The 23,943-nt window shown below is 45.5% G+C and overlaps 1 protein-coding gene across 1 annotated transcript in view; it reads left to right on the top strand.

Moving 5' to 3' along the window:
- Positions 1 to 23,943, top strand: part of LOC134911113 (allurin-like) — a 151,009-nt gene that overhangs the window by 33,513 nt on the left and 93,553 nt on the right. Inside the window, exon 4 of the mRNA XM_063919484.1 lies at positions 20,999 to 21,091. Within this exon, the coding sequence (XP_063775554.1) occupies positions 20,999 to 21,091 (93 nt within the window). The remainder of the gene's footprint in view (positions 1 to 20,998; positions 21,092 to 23,943) is intronic.

Raw genomic sequence — 23,943 nt, 5'->3', positions numbered from 1 at the left:
GTCAGTTTCCGCCCAGAAACACCCACTTCCTGTCAATCACACTCCGATCACTTCAACGAAGAAAATTCTTCGTTCGGACGTGAGTAAATCTACTAAGTTTTGTGCTAAAATACTTACCGCATGCACACTGCATACCATGCACATGCGCATTTTTGCCTTAATCGCTCCGTTGCGAAAATCGGCAACGAGCGAACAACTTGGAATCACCCCCATTGTGTCGAGTTCCTTGGAACTAATTGTGGACTTTAGTTGGGAGGATCCCATCTGATCCAACATATCATGTTTTTTAATTGGGATTTATTGTGATTCACATGTGCAATATAACCAGCTCTTATTACTAATATCTAATCATTTTATACCCTGTCTGTGTGGGTTTTTAATATAAAAATAAATATTTGCTAAGTTATTCAGTCTGTTTGCGCTCTCTTGTTTCTTTTGTCCCTCTATTAGAAGCTCATTGGTACACTGTGCTATGACTTACTCCACAGCGCCCTCTATTAGAAGCTCATTGCTACACCGTGCTATTAATTACTCCACAGCGCCCTCTATTGGAAGCTTATTGCTACACTGTGTTATTACCGGCTCTATAGCACCCTCTATTGGAATCTGGTGCTATACATTACAAGTAGCTGCTCCACGGCACCACCCATTGGATTACAAATACTGTGCACAGTGCAAACTCATTCTACAGCACCCCCTGTAGGACATTGATATAGCTGGAACATTTTGTCATCAGCATAAACTGAACATATCCAATCTAGCGCCATCTGGCGGATACTTTAGTGATTACGGAGTTGATAGAAAAGCAAGCTCACTCTTATGTAGTACTTTTGTTTGGGTAAATGCCTAATTGTATTGCAGCATTATTTCCGACTAATGCAGTTGATTGTCAAAGTCCTTCTTGTGTTCTAATTGCAACATTATATATTTATACCTGATGTTACAGGTTGCTTCAATATACAGGTCATGTTGATATGTAATTGTACTTGGCTGCTAATACCCAAATATCATTTGCTGTGGCGACTAGTGAAACCGACAATAATAAATTGTTGTCACTACGATTCTGTGTTCTATCTATATGTGTGGGGCTCTCTTAGGGTGTCCATCCTTCTGCCATAGGCTTCCGTATTGGAGAGGGCTCTAGAGTTGTCGAGTTCACCCGTCAGCTGGAAGATACAGGTATGACACTACACCATCACAGGGGCTGATATTACACTGGTACTTCCCAGCAGATGACACTTTGGAAGATGGGGTTGGTACAAATGCACAGAGGTTGAAGGGAACTTGGAAGAATTGCCAGAGATGCCGGATGGAACCGGTGCAGACAGGCGGTGTATTGAACTCACTGCTGTAGATAATGTCCGATGGTGAGTATCGATGGTGAACTATGGTTCGATGTGTGGTAGATGATGAACGGATCGATGCTGGAACACCACTGGAGATGGAGAGCAATACTGGAAGTAATATAGCACACCGCTGAGAGCTGGGAGTGACACAGGAACTCCGCTGGAAGCTGGAAGCTAGACTGGAGCAACGCTGGAAGCCGGCGATGAAGTCACTGTCAATCACGGAGAGCGATGTTGGTAAGCAATGAGAGCTGGGAGTGATACTGGAACACCGCTGGAGCTGGAAGCGACTTTGGAACAACGCTGAAAGCTGGAAGCCTGTGATGTATTACTGCAGGACACAGGATGCAATGTAGGAACACTGCTGGAGTCAGGCAGCACCGCAAGATGGTAACTGGTGCAGGGTCTCTTTAAGTGGAGCAAGGTCACAGGAGCTGGAATACCTGGAAGCACAAGCTGGAACATCCACAGACAGGAGAGACATGTATCACTGGTATACACAACCAAAGCACTGACGATTAGGCAGTCTTGATGCAGGATATTCCAGAGCACAGCGGATAGGCTGGAAAGTGACATGTGATCATTTCAAACATGGCTGCGCCCATGTTTGATTCTGGAGGGAAAGCCTGTTTGAATTTAACATGTGGGAATCTGTAGTAGTGGCGGCGGAGGCTGCGGAGGGCAGGAGACGCCATTCATTATGACAGGAGGGATTTGCTATGTACTTGACAGCGCTGCCAGGATCACAGAGGGGAGACTGAGGCAATGTTGTACAGCGCGCTGCACACAGACAGCGCAGGTGGAATCCAGGCTTGGAGCGCTGGGCCAGTCTCAGGAGACACTTGGAAGGTAAGAAGTGGTGACTAATTACCCGGATCGTGACAGGTCCCAGAAAAGGTTCAGAGCTGTATCCTCATATGTGATGCAGCAGTGTTTCAGATAGAGATGAGCGGTTCGGATTTCTTGAAATCTGAAATGCTCTGATTACAGCACCCCGAGCCGTTCGCGAGCCTGGCTCGCGAAGTTCCCGCCAGGTTCGGGATCCCGGAAGAGGCCAAACGTCATCATCCCGCATTGTAACATAGTAACATAGTATCTGAGGTTGAAAAAAGACAATTGTCCATCGAGTTCAACCTATTTGTGGTCTCCTATGCATGATGATTTGACTAAAATTTCTGACTGATGCTGCTGTCAGCCATTGCATTTTATCCCTATTTATAGTAACTATAATGCATGACTATGCAACATACCCCTGGATATCCTTTTCCATTAGGAATTTATCTAACCCATTCTTAAAGGTGTTGACAGATTCCGCCATTACAACTCCCTCGGGCAGGGAATTCCAAACACATATTGTCCTTACCGTGAAAAAGCCTTTACGCCGTATTGTGCGGAATCTCCTCTCCTCTAACCTGAGCAAGTGTCCACGAGTCCTCTGTGTTGATCTAACCAAAAACAGGTCCCGCGCAAGCTCTGTGTATTGTCCCCTTATATATTTGTAGATGTTGATCATATCCCCTCTTAGTCTCCGCTTTTCCAATGTAAACATGCCTAGTCTTTCAAGCCTTTCCTTGTATTCCATCGTCTCCATGCCCTTAATTAGTTTGGTCGCCCTCCTCTGTACCTTTTCTAGCTCCAGGATATCCTTTTTGTAGTACGGTGCCCAGAATTGTACACAGTATTCAAGGTGTGGCCTCACTAGTGATTTATATAACAGGAGTATAATACTCTCATCCCCAGCATCAATACCCCATTTTATGCATGCTAATATCTTATTAGCCTTCTTTGCTGCAGTCCTACTTTGGGTACTACTGCTTAGCTTGCTATCTATGAGGACACCTAAGGCCTTTTCCAGTACAGAATCCCCTAATTTTACCCCATTTAGTAGGTAGGTGTAATTTTTGTTCTTGTTACCACAGTGCATTACCTTACACTTGTCTGTGTTGAAGCGCATTCTCCATTTGGCTACCCATGCTTCTAATTTAACTAAGTCGTTCTGAAGAGACTCGGCATCCTCCTCTGTATTTATAGCCTTACATAATTTGGTATCATCTGCAAAAATTGACACCATGCTCTCTAGACCTTCTGTTAGGTCGTTAATGAAAATATTGAACAATAGCGGTCCTAATACAGAGCCTTCTCAGGTTTCTCGCAACCTTGGTGAACCTCTTTTTCTCATACGTCCTAGAGGATGCTGGGATCCACTTCATGACCATGGGGTATAGACGGTTCCGCAGGAGCCAAGGGCACTCTTAAGACTTTTCAATGGGTGTGAACTGGCTCCTCCATCTATGCCCCTCCTCCATACCTCAGTTTTAGAAATGTGCCCAGGCAGACAGGATGCACTCTGAGGAGCTCTACTGAGTTTCTCTGAAAAGACTTATGTTAGGTTTTTTATTTTCACGGAGAACTGCTGGCAACAGACTCCCTGCTTCGTGGGACTGAGGGGGCAGAAGTAGGAACCAACTTCCTGAAGAGTTTCATGGCTCTGCTTCTGGCTGACAGGACACCATTAGCTCCTGAAGGGTACTGAACGCTAGCCGTGTCTAGATGCTCACTCCCACAGCACGCCGTCACCCCCCTCACAGAGCCAGAAGTCAGAAGACAGGTGAGTAGAAGAAGACAGATCTTCTATCAAGAAAAGTGACGGCTGAGGTACAGGGCGGCTGGCGGGAGCGCAGCGCGCCATTGCTGCCCACACACACAGGCACTGCAGGGTGCAGGGCGTGGGGGGGGGGGCGCCCTGGGCAGCAAAAACACCTTTATAAACTGGCAAAAAGGGGGCATAAGATGCCCAGGCACAGCCCTACCCCCGACAGTATAAATATTATGAAAAGTTTCTGAGGTAAAAAGGGCGGAGCTTCTTCCTCAGGCAGCCAGCACACTGCTCAGTGCCATTTTCTCTCTCCTCAGGCTGCAGAGATATCGCTGGTCCTCCTTCACTTCTGACTACAAGTATCAGGGTGCAAAACAGGGGGGGGGGGGGCACAAGCGAATTTGGTGCTTTACAAGTGTGTTTTACTGTGTAAAAAGCGCTGCATGTCAGTGGGCATTTTGTGTTCACAGGCATTAGATACTGGCGCTGGGGTTGTTAACTGGCTGCTCCTATACTGTGTCCCTCTGACAGATTTTACTGTGGGTCTGTCCCCTATAAGTCCCAGTGTGTCTGTGTGTGTGTTGTACACGTGTGTAAGACATGTCAGAGGCAGGGAGTTCCTCCTCGGAGGAAACCATTTTATGGACACAGAAGTGTAATGTGGTGGCGCTGCCGGCACACCAAGAGCCTGCATGGGTGAAAGAAATACGTGATAGTATGCATCATATCAATAGAAGATTAGATAAGCCTGAATCTCATGCTGAGTGCTGGAGAAAATCTGTGGAGGATGTGATTTTTCAGGGCTCTGTTCTTCCATCCGCAGGTGACCCCTCTGGGTCACATAAGAGACCATTTGCGAATATTGTGAATACTGATACCGACACGGACACTGATTCTTGTGTCGGCGATAGTGACTCCAGAGAAATAGATCATAAATTGGCAAAAAATATACAATATATGATTGTGGCTATAAGGGAAGTTCTGGAAGTCACGGAAGCCACTCCTGTACCTCAGGAGAAGGCTTATTTCTATAAAGAAAAGAAATCTAAGGTCACTTTCACTCCTTCCCACGAGCTTAATACACTCTTTGAAGGGATGTGGGTGAATCCCGAAAAGAAATTTTGTATTCCCAAGAGAATTCAGATAGCTTATCCTTTCCCGGTGGAGGACAGGAGAGTCACCCCCTGTGTTAGACAGTGCACTGTCCAGGTTGACAAAGAAGGTAGTTATCTCTGCACCTGGCACGGCTTCACTAAAAGAGCCGGCAGACCGAAAGATGGAAACTACATTGAAATCCATCTATGTTGCCAATGGTACGCTGCTCAGGCCCACAATTGCTTGCGCGTGGGTGAGTCGCGCTATTGAAAAATGGGCAGAAAGCGTGTCATCAGAAATTGACACGATTGATAAAGATGAGATAGTCCTTAAGTTAGGGAATATCAAAGACGCTGCCGCATACATGCTAGAAGCGATGAAAGATATTGGACTCTTGAGTTCACAAGCCGCTACCATGGCAGTATCGGCTCGGCGGGCGTTGTGGATTCGCCAGTGGAACGCGGATGCAGATTCCAAAAGAAATATGGAGGCTCTCCCATATAAAGGTGAGGCCTTATTTGGTGATGGACTGGATGCGTTAGGCCCGGCGGCTACCACAGGTAAGTCGACATTTTTGAACTCTGCGCCTGCACCAGCAAAAAAGACATTTCACCCGCACATGCAGTCCTTTCGGCCCAATAAATACAAAAAAGCGAGAGGTTCTCCCTTCTTTGCGGGTAGGGGAAAGGGAAAGAAGTCCACAGCAGCTTCAGGTTCCCAGGAGCAGAAGTCTACCCCTACTTCTGCCAAATCTTTAGCATGACGCTGGGGCTCCTTTGCTGGAGGCCACTCGGGTGGGGGCACGTCTCAAACTGTTCAGCCAAGGTTGAATTCTGTCTGGCCTGGATCCCTGGGTGTTGTAAATAGTGTCCCAGGGATACAAGCTGGAGTTTCAAGACGTTCCCCCATGCCGATTTTTCAAAACGACCTTGTCAGCTTCTCTTCCAGAAAGGGAAGCAGTAACAGCGGCAATCCAAAAATAATGTCAGGATCAGGTCATAGTCCTGGTACCTTTGTCACAACAAGGGGAGGGTTTTTATTCAAGCCTTTTTGTAGTTCCGAAGCCGGGCGGCTTGGTCAGACCGATCCTAAACCTGAAAAATCTGAATCTCTACTGGAATCGATACAAGTTCAAAATGGAATCACTGAGGGCAGTGATTTCCAGTCTGGAGGAGGGGGACTACATGGTGTCTGTAGACATAAAAGATGCTTACCTGCATGTTCCCATTTATTCTCCTCACCAGGCTTATCTGAGATTTGCGTTTCAGGATTGCCATTACCAATTCCAGACGTTACCTTTTGGTCTCTCCATGGCGCCGAGGGTATTCACCAAGGTGATGGCGGAGATGATGGTTCTCCTGCGTCAAAAAGGAGTCAATATAATTCCTTATCTAGATGATCTCCTGATAAAGGTGAGATCCAGGGAGCAGTTGTTACAAAACATCACACTCTCCCTGTCAATACTCCAACAACACGGTTGGATCATAAATTATCCAAAGTCACAGTTGGAACCGATGACAAGATTGTCTTTTCTCAGGATGATTCTGGACACGGAAGTTCAGAGAGTATTTCTTCCAGTGAAAAAGGCTCTGGAAATCCAGAAAATGGTAAAACAGATATTTAAACCATCGAGTGTGTCGATCCATCAGTGCATTCGGTTGTTGGGGAAGATGGTGGCGGCCTACGAGGCCATACAGTTTGGCAGGTTCCATGCCAGGGTATTCCAGTGGGCCATGTTGGACAAGTGGTCGGGATCCCACCTACACATGCACCGGTAGATAGTCCTGTCGTCAAAAGCCAGGATTTCGCTCCTGTGGTGGCTACACAGTTCTCACCTACTAGAAGGACGCAGGTTCGGGATTCAGGACTGAGTCCTGGTAACCACGGATGCAAGTCTCCGAGGCTGGGGAGCTGTCACTCAGGGGGAAAGCATCCATGGAAAATGAGCAAGTCAGGAAGCCTGCCTTCACGTAAACGTGCTGGAATTGAGAGCCATTTACAACGGCCTTCAACAATCGGTACATCTTCTTCAAGATCATTCCATGCAGTTCCAGTTGGACAATGTAACAGCAGTCGCGTACATAAACAGGCAGGGCGGAGCGAAAAACAGAGCGGCAATGGCAGAGGTGACGAAGATCCTCCTCTGGGCAGAAAGACATGTAAAGGCTCTGTCTGCAATTTTCATTCCGGGAGTAGACAACTGGGAAGCAGGCTTCCTCAGCAGACACGATCTCCATCCAGGAGAGTGGGGCCTCCACCAAGGAGTGTTCGCAGAGGTGACAAATCTTTGGGGAGTTCCTCAAGTAGACATGATGGCATCTCGTCTCAACAAGAAGCTTCAGAAATATTGTTCCAGGTTGAGAGACCCTCAACCAATAGCAGTGGATGCGCTAGTGGCCCAGTGGGTGTTACGGTCGGTGTATGTCTTCCCTCCACTTCCGCTAGTCCCAAAGGTGCTCAGGATCATAAGGAGAACAAGAGTTCGAGCAATCTTCATTGCCCCAGACTGGCCAAGGAGGGCTTGGTACCCAGATCTTCAGGAGTTGCTCATAGAAGATCCTCGGCCTCTTCCTCTTCGTGAGGACCTGCTGCAGCAGGGGCCGTGCGTGTATCAAGACTACGTTTGATGGCATGGCAGTTGAGCACCGGATCCTAGCCCGTAAGGGTATTCCCAAGGAAGTCATCCCCACCCTTATTCAGGCCAGGAAAGGAGTAACGTCGAAACATTACCACCGTATTTGGAGAAAATATGTGTCTTGGTGTGAATCCAAGAAGGCTCCTACGGAAGAGTTTCAGTTGGGATGTTTTATCCATTTTCTGCAGGCTGGTGTGGAGGCGGGCCTCCGATTGGGGTCAATCAAGGTCCAGATTTCGGTCTTGTCAGTGTTCTTCCAAAAACAATTGGCCTCTCTTCCAGAGGTTCAGACATTCGTGAAAGGGTATCTGCACATCCAGCCTCCATTTGTGCCTCCAGTGGCACCATGGGACCTTAATGTGGTGTTGCAGTTTCTTCAATCGGATTGGTTTGAGCCTCTACAAGAGATATAGTTGAAGTTTCTCACTTGGGAAGTGGTGATGCTTTTGGCATTGGCATTGGCATCCGCACGGCGGGTGTCTGAGTTGGGGGCCTTGTCTCACAAGAGCCCTTACCTGATCTTCCATGAAGATAGGGCAGAGTTGAGAACTTGTCAACATTTTCTTCCAAAGGTGGTTTCATCTTTCCACATAAACCAACATATTGTGGTGCCAGTAGTTACTGACACGTTCACTGAGTCAAAGTCTCTAGATGTGGTTAGAGCTTTGAAGATTTATGTCGCTAGAACAGCTCAAATATGGAAAACAGAGTCTTTGTTTGTCCTGTATGCTCCCAACAAGATTGGGTGTCCTGCTTCCAAGCAGACTATTGTGCGTTGGATCAGTAGTACGATTCAGCACGCTCATACTACGGCTGGATTGCCGTTACCGACGTCGGTGAAGGCCCATTCCACTAGGAAGGTGAGCTCATCCTGGGCGGCTGCCCGGGGGGGTCTCGGCATTGCAACTTTGCCCAGCAGCTACTTGGTCGGGGTCAAACACATTTGCAAAATTCTGCAAGTTTGACACATTGGCCGATGAAGACCTCAAGTTCGGTCAAACGGTGCTGCAGGGTTATCCGCACTCTCCCGCCCGTACTGGAGCTTTGGTATAAACCCCATGGTCATGAAGTGGACCCCAGCATCCTCTAGGACGTATGAGAAAACAGAATTTTGATACCTACCGGTAAATCCTTTTCTCCTAGTCCGTAGAGGATGCTGGGCGCCCGTCCCAGTGCGTACTTTACCTGCAGTTTTGTTTATTAGAGTTACACATGTTGTGTTTTATTAGTTTCAGCATGTGTGCTGTAATTGGTTCATGTCTGTTGGCGTGTGTTATATTGAATGCCATGTTGTGCGGCATGGTTGAGGTGTGAGCTGGTATGTATCTCACCATTAGTATTAAAGTAAATCCTTTCCTCGAAATGTCCGTCTCCCTGGGCACAGTTCCTATAACTGAGGTCTGGAGGAGGGGCATAGAGGGAGGAGCCAGTTCACACCTATTGAAAAGTCTTAAGAGTGCCCATGGCTCCTGCGGAACCGTCTATACTCCATGGTCATGAAGTGGACCCCAGCATACTCTACGGACTAGGAGAAAAGGATTTACCGGTAGGTATCAAAATCCTGTTTTTTCTTTGTATCATGTGCTGTTTGGGGACTAGTTTTTAAAACTGCCATCCTGTCTGCCACTGCAGTGCCACTCCAGCTGGGCTAGGTGTTTGTGCCTCACACTTGTGTCGCTTAGCTTAGTCATACAGCAACCTCGGTGCACCTCTTTTTCTTCTGTGCATCATGTGCTGTTTGGGGACTAGTTTTTTAAAGTGCCAACCTGTCTGCCACTGCAGTGCTACTCCTAGATGGGCCAGGTGTTTGTGCCTCACACTTGTGTCGCTTAGCTTAGTCATACAGCCACCTCATTGCACCTCTTTTTCTTCTTTGCATCATGTGCTGTTTGGGGACTAGTTTTTTAAAGTGCCAACCTGTCTGCCACTGCAGTGCTACTCCTAGATGGGCCAGGTGTTTGTGCCTCACACTTGTGTCGCTTAGCTTAGTCATACAGCCACCTCATTGCACCTCTTTTTCTTCTTTGCATCATGTGCTGTTTGGGGACTAGTTTTTAAAACTGCCATCCTGTCTGCCACGGCAGTGCCACTCCTAGATGGGCCAGGTGTTTCTGCCTCACACTTGTGTTGCTTAGCCATCCAGCAACCTCAGTGTACTCTTTTTCTTCTTTGCATCATGTGCTATTTGGGGCTTATTGGAAATGAGTGGAAATGAATGTTATTGAGGTTGATAATAACGTAGGATCAAAATTACCCCCAAATTCTATGAGTTTAGCTGTTTTTGTGTGTTTTTTTCAAAAATCATCCAGATCCAAAACCAAAACCCGAAAGGGTGGTTTTGGCAAAACCAATCCAGATCCAAAACACGAGCGAGGATCCAGATCCAAAACCAAAACATAAAACACGAAATGTGCCCGCCGCACATCTCTAGTTAAGGGTAGTAGTTAGGTCGCCAGTTAGGCTGGCTAATATGATTTTTTCCCTATCAGGTTTAAGGTGTTGGGCCAGGAGAATATAATTAGACTGCAAGAGGATCCATCGTCCTCTTTCCAGTGGAAAAAAGAATGGATCCTCTTTCCACCAGCCCACCCAACTTGTTGTGATTTGTATGTCTTTTCTATTTATGTAAGAATTTATATTTTTAAGGTGCAGCTAGGTGGAAAGCAGTGCTCCTCAGTGGCCTACAGTATTTGTGGCACAAGAGTGGTTGGGTGACCACTACCCTGTGAGAGTGATGAGATTGTCACTACCTCAAGGGAGGACCTGGTCTCCATCTCAGGAAGGGCCAGTGCTATGCCAATAGGGCAGAGTGGTACCACCTGATCCTGTTTGGTTGTGGTGGTTTCCACCCCGTTTATGTACATGATCCCATTTGGCTATGGCCGAGGTTGCACTACTTTTTCTTCCAATATTCATATAATCTATTACAATTTAAACAATACATTAGGCTGTGATCTCAATTTTTCCAAAACGACATAAAGCAAGGTTTCCCAATCTCTGCCATTACAGTCCAGGTTTAAAGGATATCCATGTTTGAGTCCAGATGGATAAATCAAATTGACTCAGGTACTAATGAAGTCACCTATGCTCAAGCATGGATATCCTTAAAATCTGGACTGCAATGGCGGAGAAAGCAGCTTCATATGTTGGTTCCTAATCTCTGCTGATCTATAAGTGCTTCTTAATTTAAACTTACATGACAGTCCAAAAAAGGTTTTAGGTTTTCATAAAATTATTTTTTTAAGAAAAAAGAAAAATAGTTTGAATGTGGTTTCTCTCTTTTTCTATCACTCTGGGGGTAATTCCAAGTTGATCGCAGCAGGATTTTTGTTAGCAATTGGGCAAAACCATGTGCACTGCAGGGGAGGCAGATATAACATGTGCAAAAAGAGTTAGATTTGGGTGGGTTATTTTATTTCTGTGCAGCGTAAATATTGGCTGCTTTATTTTTACACTGCAAATTAGATTGCAGATTGAACACACCCCACCCAAATCTAACTCTCTCTGCACAGATGTTATATCTGCCTCCCCTGCAGTGCACATGGTTTTGCCCAATTGCTAACAAAAATCCTGCTGCGATCAACTTGGAATTACCCTCTCTGTTTATTATTTTCCATTCTGTCTTTCTCTTCCTTTTAAAAAGTATTTTTTTTTCTTTCTCTCTCTCTCTTTACTTTACTTTCTCTCTCTCTTTTACTAATTTTCTTTTTCTCTTGATATATTTTTCTATATCTCTTATTTTATACTCTTGTGGTTGACCCCAATTAACTTTGCGGTTAACCGCAGACCGCAAAGTTCCCATCATAGGCCAGAATGGAGGAGCGCGATCCCCCATTCTAGCCGGTGCGCTACTCCTGATTGGCTGTGCGCTACTAGCCTGTCAATCGGGAGAGTGCCATGACGTGGTGCTCCCTGATTGGCTGCTGGGATCTCCAGTGACAGGAGTCACGGTGGGTCCCAGCATTCGGGGAAAGGGGTTTCATGTTTACACATGGAACCCCTTTAGTGGTGTGGATCGGACTTTTGTTTTTTTTATTTTAGACAAAGCCGTGGATTACTTCTGGAACAAAGAGAACCGATCATCACTGTATACTGTAATAGGTGAGTATATTGGAATTTTGGATTTACAGGTAAACATTTGGATTCTACATAGAGAAGTGGACGTGATTGGGTGGCGTGGGATGTAGGTAAGTATGTATGAGTGTGTGTGTTTTAATAAATTTGTACTATCATGGTGTGTGTGTGTATTGTTTTTATTTGGGTATTTATTTTGTTGTAGAACTACAGGTACCAGCAGGCCCATTATTTCCCCACATGCTGGGACTTGTAGTTCTACAACAAAAGACAATATTCTTTTTTTTACACACAAAAAGGCTATCAGCCCCCCATCCTCCGCTCAGGGATTTGTGGGGACAGCCTCAGGCTTCACCCCTGGTCCTTAGGTGCCTGGAGGGGGGGACCCCTTGATTTAAGGGGTCCCCACTCCTCCAGGGTACCCCGGCCAGGAGTGACTAGTTGGGGGGGGGGGGTAATGCCATGGCCGCAGGGACCAGTATAAAAGTGTCCCCCGGCTGTGGCATTATCTTCTCGGCTAGTGGAGCCCGGTGCTGGTTTTAAAAATATGGGAGACTCATACGTCTTTTGTCCCTCATATATTTGGAACCAGGGCCGGCCCAAGAGCCTGGTTGTCTAAATACGGTGGACCCCAGTCAATTTTTCCCCGGTATTTAAACAAACAGGGCTGGCTGAAGGAGCCCAAGGCTGATTATGCTTAGGAGGGGGGACCCCACACAATTTTTATTTTTAACTATTTCAGACCCCTTTCCACAAAGAAGCGTGCACGGATCTCACTGATCCGTGCATGACTATCTGCACATGCCAGCAAAAAACAGTTCTATTTGAAAGCTCCTTTTTTTTTTTATGAATTCTATGCTTTCCTGGCAGTGTTTGGCTATTGTTGGCAGTGTTTGAGAATATGAATCCTTAGTAAATTACCGAGTTGTATCAAATAACAGCCGTGTTTGACCGATGGTCTATTCATTCGTATTTGTGAACTCAGCTGGAAAAAAACAATATGAATAGCCCCAACACTGCCAAGATTTCTGTTTAGTAAATTCCCATGATCACACTTAGAAGAAAAATACAGACTTGCATTAAATCGGGACCTTAGTAAATATACCCCCATGTGTGTGTATTAGTGATGAGCGGGTTCGGTTTCTCGGAAACCGAACCCCCCCGAACTTCAGCCTTTTTACACAGGTCCGAGCCGTGCTCGGATTCTCCCGTGTGGCTCGGGTAAACCGAGCGCGCCCAAACGTCATCATTCCGCTGTCAGATTCTCGCGAGATTCGGATTCTGTATAAGCAGCCGCGCGTCGCCGCCATTTTCACACGTGCATTGAGATTGATAGGGAGAGGACGTGGCTGGCGTCCTCTCCGTTATAGTCATAATGGAAAAGACTAAGAGTGACATTGTTATAATTGTGGGGAGGATTGGGGACGGGGAGCAGCTGTTAGGAGTACAGTGCAGGGTTTTACTGATAGTAGTGAGTGTGACCACCAGTTTAATCCGTTCTCTGCCTGAAAAAACGCTCCATACCATATCTGTGCTCAGTGTGCTGCATGATATATCTGTGCTGAATGCACTGCTCACACTGCCTAATTGTGGGGACTGGGGAGCAGTTATAGCAGGAGTACAGTGCACAGTTTTGCTGACAGTGACCACCAGTCCAGTATACGTTTGTCTGCCTGAAAAACACTCCTGTGGTGGCTTTTTTTCTTTATACTAGTAGTTTAGCAGTCTGCTGACAGTGTCCACCAGGTCCATTTATTATACAGTATATTATATATATAGCAGTACGGTAGGCCACGGCTGTACCTACCTCTGTGTCGTCACTCGTCGTCCATAAGTAATAATAGTATACTATCCATCCATCTACATTGTATACCTGTGGTGGCTTTTTATTCTTCATACTAGTTTAGCAGTCTGCTGACAGTGTCCACCAGGTCCGTTATTATTATTCTGTATATATTATATATATATAGCAGTACGGTAGGCCACGGCTGTACCTACCTCTGTGTCGTCACTCGTCGTCCATAAGTAATAATACTATACTATCCATCCATCTACATTGTATACCTGTGGTGGCTTTTTTTTCTTCATACTAGTTTAGCAGTCTGCTGACAGTGTCCACCAGGTCCGTTATTATTATTCTGTATATATTATATATATAGCAGTAGGGTAGGCCACGGCTGTACCTACCTCTGTGTCGTCACTCGTCGTCCATAAGTAATAATAGTATACTATCCATCCATCTACATTGTATACCTGTGGTGGCTTTTTTTTCTTCATACTAGTTTAGCAGTCTGCTGACAGTGTCCACCAGGTCCGTTATTATTATTCTGTATATATTATATATATAGCAGTACGGTAGGCCACGGCTGTACCTACCTCTGTGTCGTCACTCGTCGTCCATAAGTAATAATAGTATACTATCCATCCATCTACATTGTATACCTGTGGTGGCTTTTTTTTCTTCATACTAGTTTAGCAGTCTGCTGACAGTGTCCACCAGGTCCGTTATTATTATTCTGTATATATTATATATATAGCAGTACGGTAGGCCACGGCTGTACCTACCTCTGTGTCGTCACTCGTTGTCCATATGTATTAATACTACACTATCCATCCATCTACATTGTATACCTGTGGTGGCTTTTTTTTCTTCATACTAGTTTAGCAGTCTGCTGACAGTGTCCACCAGGTCCGTTATTATTATTCTGTATATATTATATATATAGCAGTACGGTAGGCCACGGCTGTACCTACCTCTGTGTCGTTACTCGTCGTCCATAAGTAATAATACTATACTATCCATCCATCTACATTGTATACCTGTGGTGGCTTTTTTTTCTTCATACTAATTTAGCAGTCTACTGACAGTGTCCACCAGGTCCGTTATTATTATTCTGTATATATTATATATATAGCAGTACGGTAGGCCACGGCTGTACCTACCTCTGTGTCGTCACTCGTCGTCCATAAGTAATAATAGTATACTATCCATCCATCTACATTGTATACCTGTGGTGGCTTTTTTTTCTTCATACTAGTTTAGCAGTCTGCTGACAGTGTCCACCAGGTCCGTTATTATTATTCTGTATAGATTATATATATAGCAGTACGGTAGGCCACGGCTGTACCTACCTCTGTGTCATCACTCGTCGTCCATAAGTAATAATAGTATACTATCCATCCATCTACATTGTATACCTGTGGTGGCTTTTAGTTGTGCGCAAAATATGGAGAACAAAAATGTGGAGGTTAAAAAAATAGGGAAAGATCAAGATCCACTTCCACCTCGTGCTGAAGCTGCTGCCACTAGTCATGGCCGAGACGATGAAATGCCATCAACGTCATCTGCCAAGGCCGATGCCCAATGTCATAGTACAGAGCATGTAAAATCCAAAACACAAAAGATCAGTAAAATGACCCAAAAATCAAAATTAAAAGCGTCTGAGGAGAAGCGTAAACTTGCCAATATGCCATTTACGACACGGAGTGGCAAGGAACGGCTGAGGCCCTGGCCTATGTTCATGGCTAGTGGTTCAGCTTCACATGAGGATGGAAGCACTCAGCCTCTCGCTAGAGAAATGAAAAGACTTAAGCTGGCAAAAGCACAGCAAAGAACTGTGCATTCTTCGAAATCACAAATCCCCAAGGAGAGTCCAATTGTGTCGGTTGCGATGCCTGACCTTCCCAACACTGGACGGGAAGAGCTTGCGCCTTCCACCATTTGCACGCCCCCTGCAAGTGCTGGAAGGAGCACCCGCAGTCAAGTTCCTGATAGTCAAATTGAAGATGTCAGTGTTGAAGTACACCAGGATGAGGATATGGGTGTTGCTGGCGCTGGGGAGGAAATTGACAAGGAGGATTCTGATGGTGAGGTGGTTTGTTTAAGTCAGGCACCCGGGGAGACACCTGTTGTCCGTGGGAGGAATATGGCCATTGTCATGCCTGGTCAAAATACAAAAAAAATCAGCTCTTCGGTGTGGAATTATTTCATAACAAATGCGGACAACAGGTGTCAAGCCGTGTGTTGCCTTTGTCAAGCTGTAATAAGTAGGGGTAAGGACGTTAACCACCTCAGAACATCCTCCCTTATACGTCACCTGCAGCGCATTCATCATAAGTCAGTGACAAGTTCAAAAACTTTGGGTGACAGCGGAAGCAGTCCACTGACCACTAAATCTGTAACCAAGCTCCTGCAAACCACACCACCAACTCCCTCAGTGTCAATTTCCTCTTTAGACAGGAAAGCCAATAGTCCTGCAGGCCATGTCACATGCAAGTCTGACGAGTCCTCTCCTGCCTGGGATTCCTCCGATGCATCCTTGAGTGTAACGCCTACTGCTGCTGGCGCTGCTGTTGTTGCTGCTGGGAGTCGATCGTCATCCCAGAGGGGAAGTCGGAAGACCACTTGTACTACTTCCAGTAAGCAATTGACTGTCCAACAGTCCTTTGCGAGGAAGATGAAATATCACAGCAGTCATCCTGCTGCAAAGCGGATAACTGAGGCCTTGGCAGCCTGGGCGATGAGAAACGTGGTTCCGGTATCCATCGTTACTTCAGAGGCAACTATAGACTTGATTGAGGTACTGTGTCCCCGGTACCAAATACCATCTAGGTTCCATTTCTCTAGGCAGGCGATACCGAGAATGTACACAGACCTCAGAAAAAAAGTCACCAGTGTCCTAAAAAATGCAGTTGTACCCAATGTCCACTTAACCACAGACATGTGGACAAGTGGAGCAGGGCAGACTCAGGACTACATGACTGTGACAGCCCACTGGGTAGATGTATTGCCTCCCGCTGCAAGAACAGCAGCAGCGGCACCAGTAGCAGCATCTCGCAAACGCCAACTCGTTCCTAGGCAGGCTACGCTTTGTATCACCGCTTTCCAGAATACGCACACAGCTGAAAACCTCTTACGGCAACTGAGGAAGATCATCGCAGAATGGCTTACCCCAATTGGACTCTCCTGGGGATTTGTGGCATCGGACAACGCCAGCAATATTGTGCGTGCATTACATCTGGGCAAATTCCAGCACGTCCCATGTTTTGCACATACCTTGAATTTGGTGGTGCAGAATTATTTAAAAAACGACAGGGGCATGCAAGAGATGCTGTCGGTGGCCAGAAGAATTGCGGGCCACTTTCGGCGTACAGGCACCGCGTACAGAAGACTGGAGCACCACCAAAAACACCTGAACCTGCTCTGCCATCATCTGAAGCAAGAGGTGGTAACGAGGTGGAATTCAACCCTCTATATGCTTCAGAGGATGGAGGAGCAGCAAAAGGCCATTCAAGCCTATACATCTGCCCACGATATAGGCAAAGGAGGTGGAATGCACCTGTCTCAAGCGCAGTGGAGAATGATTTCAACGTTGTGCAAGGTTCTGCAACCTTTTGAACTTGCCACACGTGAAGTCAGTTCAGACACTGCCAGCCTGAGTCAGGTCATTCCCCTCATCAGGCTTTTGCAGAAGAAGCTGGAGGCATTGAAGGAGGAGCTAAAACAGAGCGATTCCGCTAGGCATGTGGGACTTGTGGATGGAGCCCTTCATTCGCTTAACCAGGATTCACGGGTGGTCAATCTGTTGAAATCAGAGCACTACATTTTGGCCACCGTGCTCGATCCTAGATTTAAAACCTACGTTGTATCTCTCTTTCCGGCAGACACAAGTCTGCAGAGGTTCAAAGACCTGCTGGTGAGAAAATTGTCAAGTCAAGCGGAACGCGACCCGTCAACAGCTCCTCCTTCACATTCTCCCGCAACTGGGGGTGCGAGGAAAAGGCTACGAATTCCGAGCCCACCCGCTGGCGGTGATGCAGGGCAGTCTGGAGCGAGTGCTGATATCTGGTCCGGACTGAAGGACCTGGCAACGATTACTGACATGTCGTCTACTGTCACTGCATATGATTCTGTCACCATTGAAAGAATGGTGGAGGATTATATGAGTGACCGCATCCAAGTAGGCACGTCAGACAGTCCGTACGTATACTGGCAGGAAAAAGAGGCAATTTGGAGGCCCTTGCAGAAACTGGCTTTATTCTACCTAAGTTGCCCTCCCTCCAGTGTGTACTCCGAAAGAGTGTTTAGTGCCGCCGCTCACCTTGTCAGCAATCGGCGTACGAGGTTACTTCCAGAAAATGTGAAGAAGATGATGTTCATTAAAATGAATTATAATCAATTCCTCCGTGAAGACATTCACCAGCAGCAATTGCCTCCAGAAAGTACACGGGGACCTGGGATGGTGGATTCCAGTGGGGACGAATTAATAATATGTGAGGAGGGGGATGTACACAGTGAAAGGGGTGATGAATCGGACGATGATGATGAGGTGGACATCTTGCCTCCGTAGAGCCAGTTTGTGCAAGGAGAGATTGATTGCTTCTTTTTTGGTGGGGCCCAAACCAACCAGTCATTTCAGTCACAGTCGTGTGGCAGACCCTGTCGCTGAAATGATGGGTTCGTTAAAGTGTGCATGTCCTGTTTTTACAACATAAGGGTGGGTGGGAGGGCCCAAGAACAATTCCATCTTGCACCTCTTTTTTCTTTCATTTTTCTTTGCGTCATGTGCTGTTTGGGGAGTATTTTTTTGAAGGGCCATCCTGCGTGACACTGCAGTGCCACTCCTAGATGGGCCAGGTGTTTGTGTCAGCCATTTGGGTCACTTATCTTAGTCACACAGCGACCTTGGTGCGCCTCTTTTTTTCTTTGCGTCATGTGCTGTTTGGGGAGTATTTTTTTGAAGGGCCATCCTGCGTGACACTGCAGTGCCACTCCTAGATGGGCCAGGTGTTTGTGTCGGCCACTTGTGTCGCTTAACTTAGTCACACAGCGACCTTGGTGCGCCTCTTTTTTTCTTTGCGTCATGTGCTGTTTGGGGAGTATTTTTTTGAAGAGCCATCCTGCGTGACACTGCAGTGCCACTCCTAGATGGGCCAGGTGTTTGTGTCGGCCACTTGTGTCGCTTAACTTAGTCACACAGCGACCTTGGTGCGCCTCTTTTTTTCTTTGCGTCATGTGCTGTTTGGGGAGTATTTTTTTGAAGGGCCATCCTGCGTGACACTGCAGTGCCACTCCTAGATGGGCCAGGTGTTTGTGTCGGCCACTTGGGTCGCTTATCTTAGTCACACAGCTACCTCATTGCGCCTCTTTTTTTCTTTGCGTCATGTGCTGTTTGGGGAATATTTTTTTGAAGGGCCATCCTGCGTGACACTGCAGTGCCACTCCTAGATGGGCCAGGTGTTTGTGTCGGCCACTTGGGTCGCTTATCTTAGTCACACAGCTACCTCATTGCGCCTCTTTTTTTCTTTGCGTCATGTGCTGTTTGGGGAGTATTTTTTTGAAGGGCCATCCTGTCTGACACTGCAGTGCCACTCCTAGATGGGCCAGCTGTTTGTGTCGGCCACTTGGGTCGCTTAGCTTAGTCACACAGCTACCTCGGTGCAAATTTTAGGACTAAAAATAATATTGTGAGGTGTGAGGTGTTCAGAATAGACTGAAAATGAGTGGAAATTATGGTTATTGAGGTTAATAATACTATGGGATCAAAATGACCCCCAAATTCTATGATTTAAGCTGTTTTTTAGGGTTTTTTGAAAAAAACACCCGAATCCAAAACACACCCGAATCCGACAAAAAGAATTCGGTGAGGTTTTGCCAAAACGCGTTCGAACCCAAAACACGGCCGCGGAACCGAACCCAAAACCAAAAACAAAACCCGAAAAATTTCCGGTGCACATTACTAGTGTGTATATATATATATATATATATATATATATATATATATATAGAGAGAGAGAGAGAGAGAGAGAGAGAGAGAGTGAGAGACAGATATATATATATATATATATATATATACCAGACAGAAAACCCAGCACTCTCCTAAGCAGTTTCATTCACCTTAATGCTTTAATATACATCTAAATAAACAATGGGGTTTTGGTTTATGATTTGTACAATGCATGTAAGCTTGCGGCCCACTCCACGGGACCCCATTTCACCGTAAGTCCTACTCTATCACAAACTTTCACATAGATTTTATAGAAACCTGGCAACTGCTGTCTCATAGAGGAAAATGTGCTTATCTGGTTTAGAGCTTACCTGCCACACTTATGGCTTTTAAAAGGTAAGACAGTCACCAACACAAATAACACAACTACACAAGTGTGCTTACCTGGTTTACAGCTCACCTGCCAACAGACTACTGGCTTTCAAAGAGAGACAGTCACCAACACACCTACATAGCAGCTGATCCAGTTTAAAGGTAAATTAGCTTAGGGGTGCATGAGAGAGATATATGGTCACAAATGGGCCAATTAAAAATTAACCCTGTTATACAAACAAACACGAGGAACCACTGCACTCGCCATTCCCAGGGGTTGGGGAGCGGTGGGCTGTGACCACCGAACTCAAATATACCAAACAGAAAACCCAGCACTCTCCTAAGCAGTTTCATTCACCTTAATGCTTTAATATACATCTAAATAAACAATGGGGTTTTGGTTTATGAATTGTACAATGCATGTAAGCTTGCGGCCCACTCCACGGGACCCCATTTTGTTTATATATATATATATATATATATATATATATCTTGACAAAGGTCCCATATGGGACCAAAACGTTGATACTACTATTGTACTACTGATGGTCTGATCAATAAAAACTGTGAGCTGAAGACTGGTGAGTGCCCCTATTTACACTGACTTCTACATGCCGTATGCAGGACGCTACGTATATATCCATCATTGATGAAACATACAATTGCTAGAACTTGCACCACAAAGACTGCTTCCTTTTCTACAGTTACTAAAAGAGGTTCCAGAACCATCTTCTTCCTTTAATGTCAACACATCCAGAACACACCCTTACTGTACTTTGGCTGCATCTGTATTCCCACCTGCGACCTCTGTCTGCAACTGTCCTAGGCACATCCTGAAAAGATGCACACTAAAAAAAAAAAGAGTTGCGTCCAAAAAAGTTGTTACTCTGTGTGCGCAGGTCACCGCTATCCACAAATATATCCTGTGCTGCCCTCATCTCCAAAAATATCCGTTGCTGCTGTATGCATTGTCATTGGTCACCGGAGGATCTACTCCCGCCCAGGACTGGGGTAATGGTTTCTGAAAAGACGGGCAGCATAACATATTATCTTACATCATGCCAAGTAGCATGGGTTAGCAACTATGGACTTGCATAGAATATTTTTGGCCATGTAAAAAGTGAAATTAAATATATTTATTTTGTATTTACAGGGACTGAATAATGAAGAAAAAAAGGCAATCGTTAAAGCTCACAATAAGTACAGAAGTTGGGTCAAACCAACGGCCACCGACATGCTTAAAATGGTAAGATATGGATACCTAATACGCATACGTAATAGTCTACAATTATTATATAAATTATATAATTATTAATAATAATAATTATAATAAACACAGACCCCCCCCCCTCCCCATTTCCCAAACTCCATTTACCCTTTAAAAAAATAATATAAAAAGAACGCCATGAAATTAAATGTTAGTGCAAAACGTTGCTGATGAGAGAATATATTGCTATACAATGTACAGTATAAACAGCATGAAAATGGACAGACAAATGAATGACAAGAATAAACTGTAAATAGTGATTACCTTTATCGTATTACACTAATGATAACTCAGCAATAAAAGACATGCCACAGACGTGTATTCAACTTCACGCACATATTAAGACATGACCTTTTCATTTAAAAAAAACCTCAATATGCTAGCTATAACAGAAACATGGCTCACACAATCAGACACAGCCTCCCCTGCAGCACTGTCACATTGCGGCCTCCACATCACACACACACCCAAGCCCGGTAAGATATAAAGGAGGTGGGGTTCAAATATTACTGTCCAAATCCTAAACACACACAGTTTTACCACCTGTTCCTTCACTCACAGTTACATCATTTGAAGTACATTCTATTAGGATTTTCACCCCTTTTTCTCTGCGTATTGCAGCTATCTATTGCCCACCTGGGCAACCCACAAAGTTTCTGGAAGATTTTTCTGCTTGGTTCCCTCACTTTTTATCCTCTGACAACTCCACCATCATTATGGGCGATTTCAATATCTCTATTGACAGTCCACAATCTCCCCATGCCTCCATACTACTCTCTCTAACCTCCTCTCTTGGCCTCTCCCAATGGATTGACTCCCCACTGCCTTGATCTTGTATTCACCAGACTATGCTCTGTTTCTGAACTCACTAATACTACTTTCCCTCTCTCAGATCATAACCTTATCACCGGCATGCTCTCCTCCATTACTTCAAACTCAATGTCCCTGAAGTCTTCCAAGCCTCCTCTAACCCGCAGAAATATTAACGCTGTTGTTTTTAAACAACTACCGACCTCACTGCAACCATTGCTCTCACCGATTTCTACATTCACCTCTCCTGAGACTGCTGTATCATACCTTAACCAAACTCTAGAAATAGCACTCAATGAAGTGGCTCCGGCTACCCATCACACTCCACGTAGACTTAGATGTCAACCATGGAACTCTAATTACACAAGACACCTACAAAAACTCTCACGTAAAGTAAAATGCCAGTGGCGTAAATCTCGTAGTTCATGTGACTTCCTCACATATAAGACCATGTACCACTCTTATCGTAGTGCTCTGGACACTGCCAAACAAACATATTTCTAATCTCTCATCTCTGCTCAAGCCTCTAACTCCAAGCTACTTTTTAATACATTTAAATAACTTCTTGTCCCTCCCTCACCCATCCCACCAGCCACTATCAGTGCTCAAGATCTTGCTTCCTATTTCAAGGACAAGATTGATAAAATCCGAAATTAAATGGTATGCTCTTCCACAGCCAGTGACCTGCTCAATTCCCTTCCTGAACCCTCTAACACCTTCTCTTCATTTGAACCCAGAAATGAAGATGATAGTTCTCATTAGAGATGAGCGGGTTCGGTTTCTCTGAATCCGAACCCGCACGAACTTCATGTTTTTTTTCACGGGTCCGAGCGACTCGGATCTTCCCGCCTTGCTCGGTTAACCCGAGCGCGCCCGAACGTCATCATGACGCTGTCGGATTCTCGCGAGACTCGGATTCTATATAAGGAGCCGCGCGTCGCCGCCATTTTCACACGTGCATTGAGATTGATAGGGAGAGGACGTGGCTGGCGTCCTCTCCATTTAGATTAGGAGAGAGAGAGAGAGATTGACCTGAGGCTGATACTGTAGAAGAGAGTGCAGAGTTTAGTGACTGACCACAGTGACCACCAGCAGTGCAGTTGTTTTATTTAATATATCCGTTCTCTGCCTGAAAAAAACGGTACACACAGTGACTCAGTCACATACCATATCTGTGTGCACTGCTCAGCCCAGTGTGCTGCATGCCTGCATCATCTATGTATATATTATATATCTGACTGTGCTCAGCTCACACAGCTTATAATTGTGGGGGAGACTGGGGAGCACTGCAGTGCCAGTTATAGGTTATAGCAGGAGCCAGGAGTACAAGACAGTCACATACCATATCTGTGTGCACTGCTCAGCCCAGTGTGCTGCATCATCTATGTATATATTATATATCTGACTGTGCTCAGCTCACACAGCTTATAATTGTGGGGGAGACTGGGGAGCACTGCAGTGCCAGTTATAGGTTATAGCAGGAGCCAGGAGTACATATTATATTAAAATTAAACAGTGCACACTTTTGCTGCAGGAGTGCCACTGCCAGTGTGACTGACCAGTGACCTGACCACACTGACCACCAGTATAGTTAGTAGTATACTATATTGTGATTGCCTGAAAAAGTTAAACACTCGTCGTGTGACTTCACTTGTGTGGTGTTTTTTTTTTATTCTATAAAAAACTCATTCTGCTGACAGACAGTGTCCAGCAGGTCCGTCATTATATAATATATATACCTGTCCGGCTGCAGTAGTGATATATATATATATTTTATATCATTATTTATCATCCAGTCGCAGCAGACACAGTACGGTAGTTCACGGCTGTAGCTACCTCTGTGTCGGCACTCGGCAGTCCATCCATAATTGTATACCACCTACCCGTGGTTTTTTTTTCTTTCTTCTTTATACATACATACTACTACATCTCTTTATCAACCAGTCTATATTAGCAGCAGACACAGTACAGTACGGTAGTTCACGGCTGTGGCTACCTCTGTGTCGGCACTCGGCAGTCCG

Source organism: Pseudophryne corroboree, chromosome 4 (assembly GCF_028390025.1).
Source record: "Pseudophryne corroboree isolate aPseCor3 chromosome 4, aPseCor3.hap2, whole genome shotgun sequence".
Taxonomy (NCBI): domain Eukaryota; kingdom Metazoa; phylum Chordata; class Amphibia; order Anura; family Myobatrachidae; genus Pseudophryne; species Pseudophryne corroboree.
The sequence above is the reverse complement of the archived record's forward strand: the minus strand, read 5'-3'. Positions and strand labels throughout refer to the sequence as shown.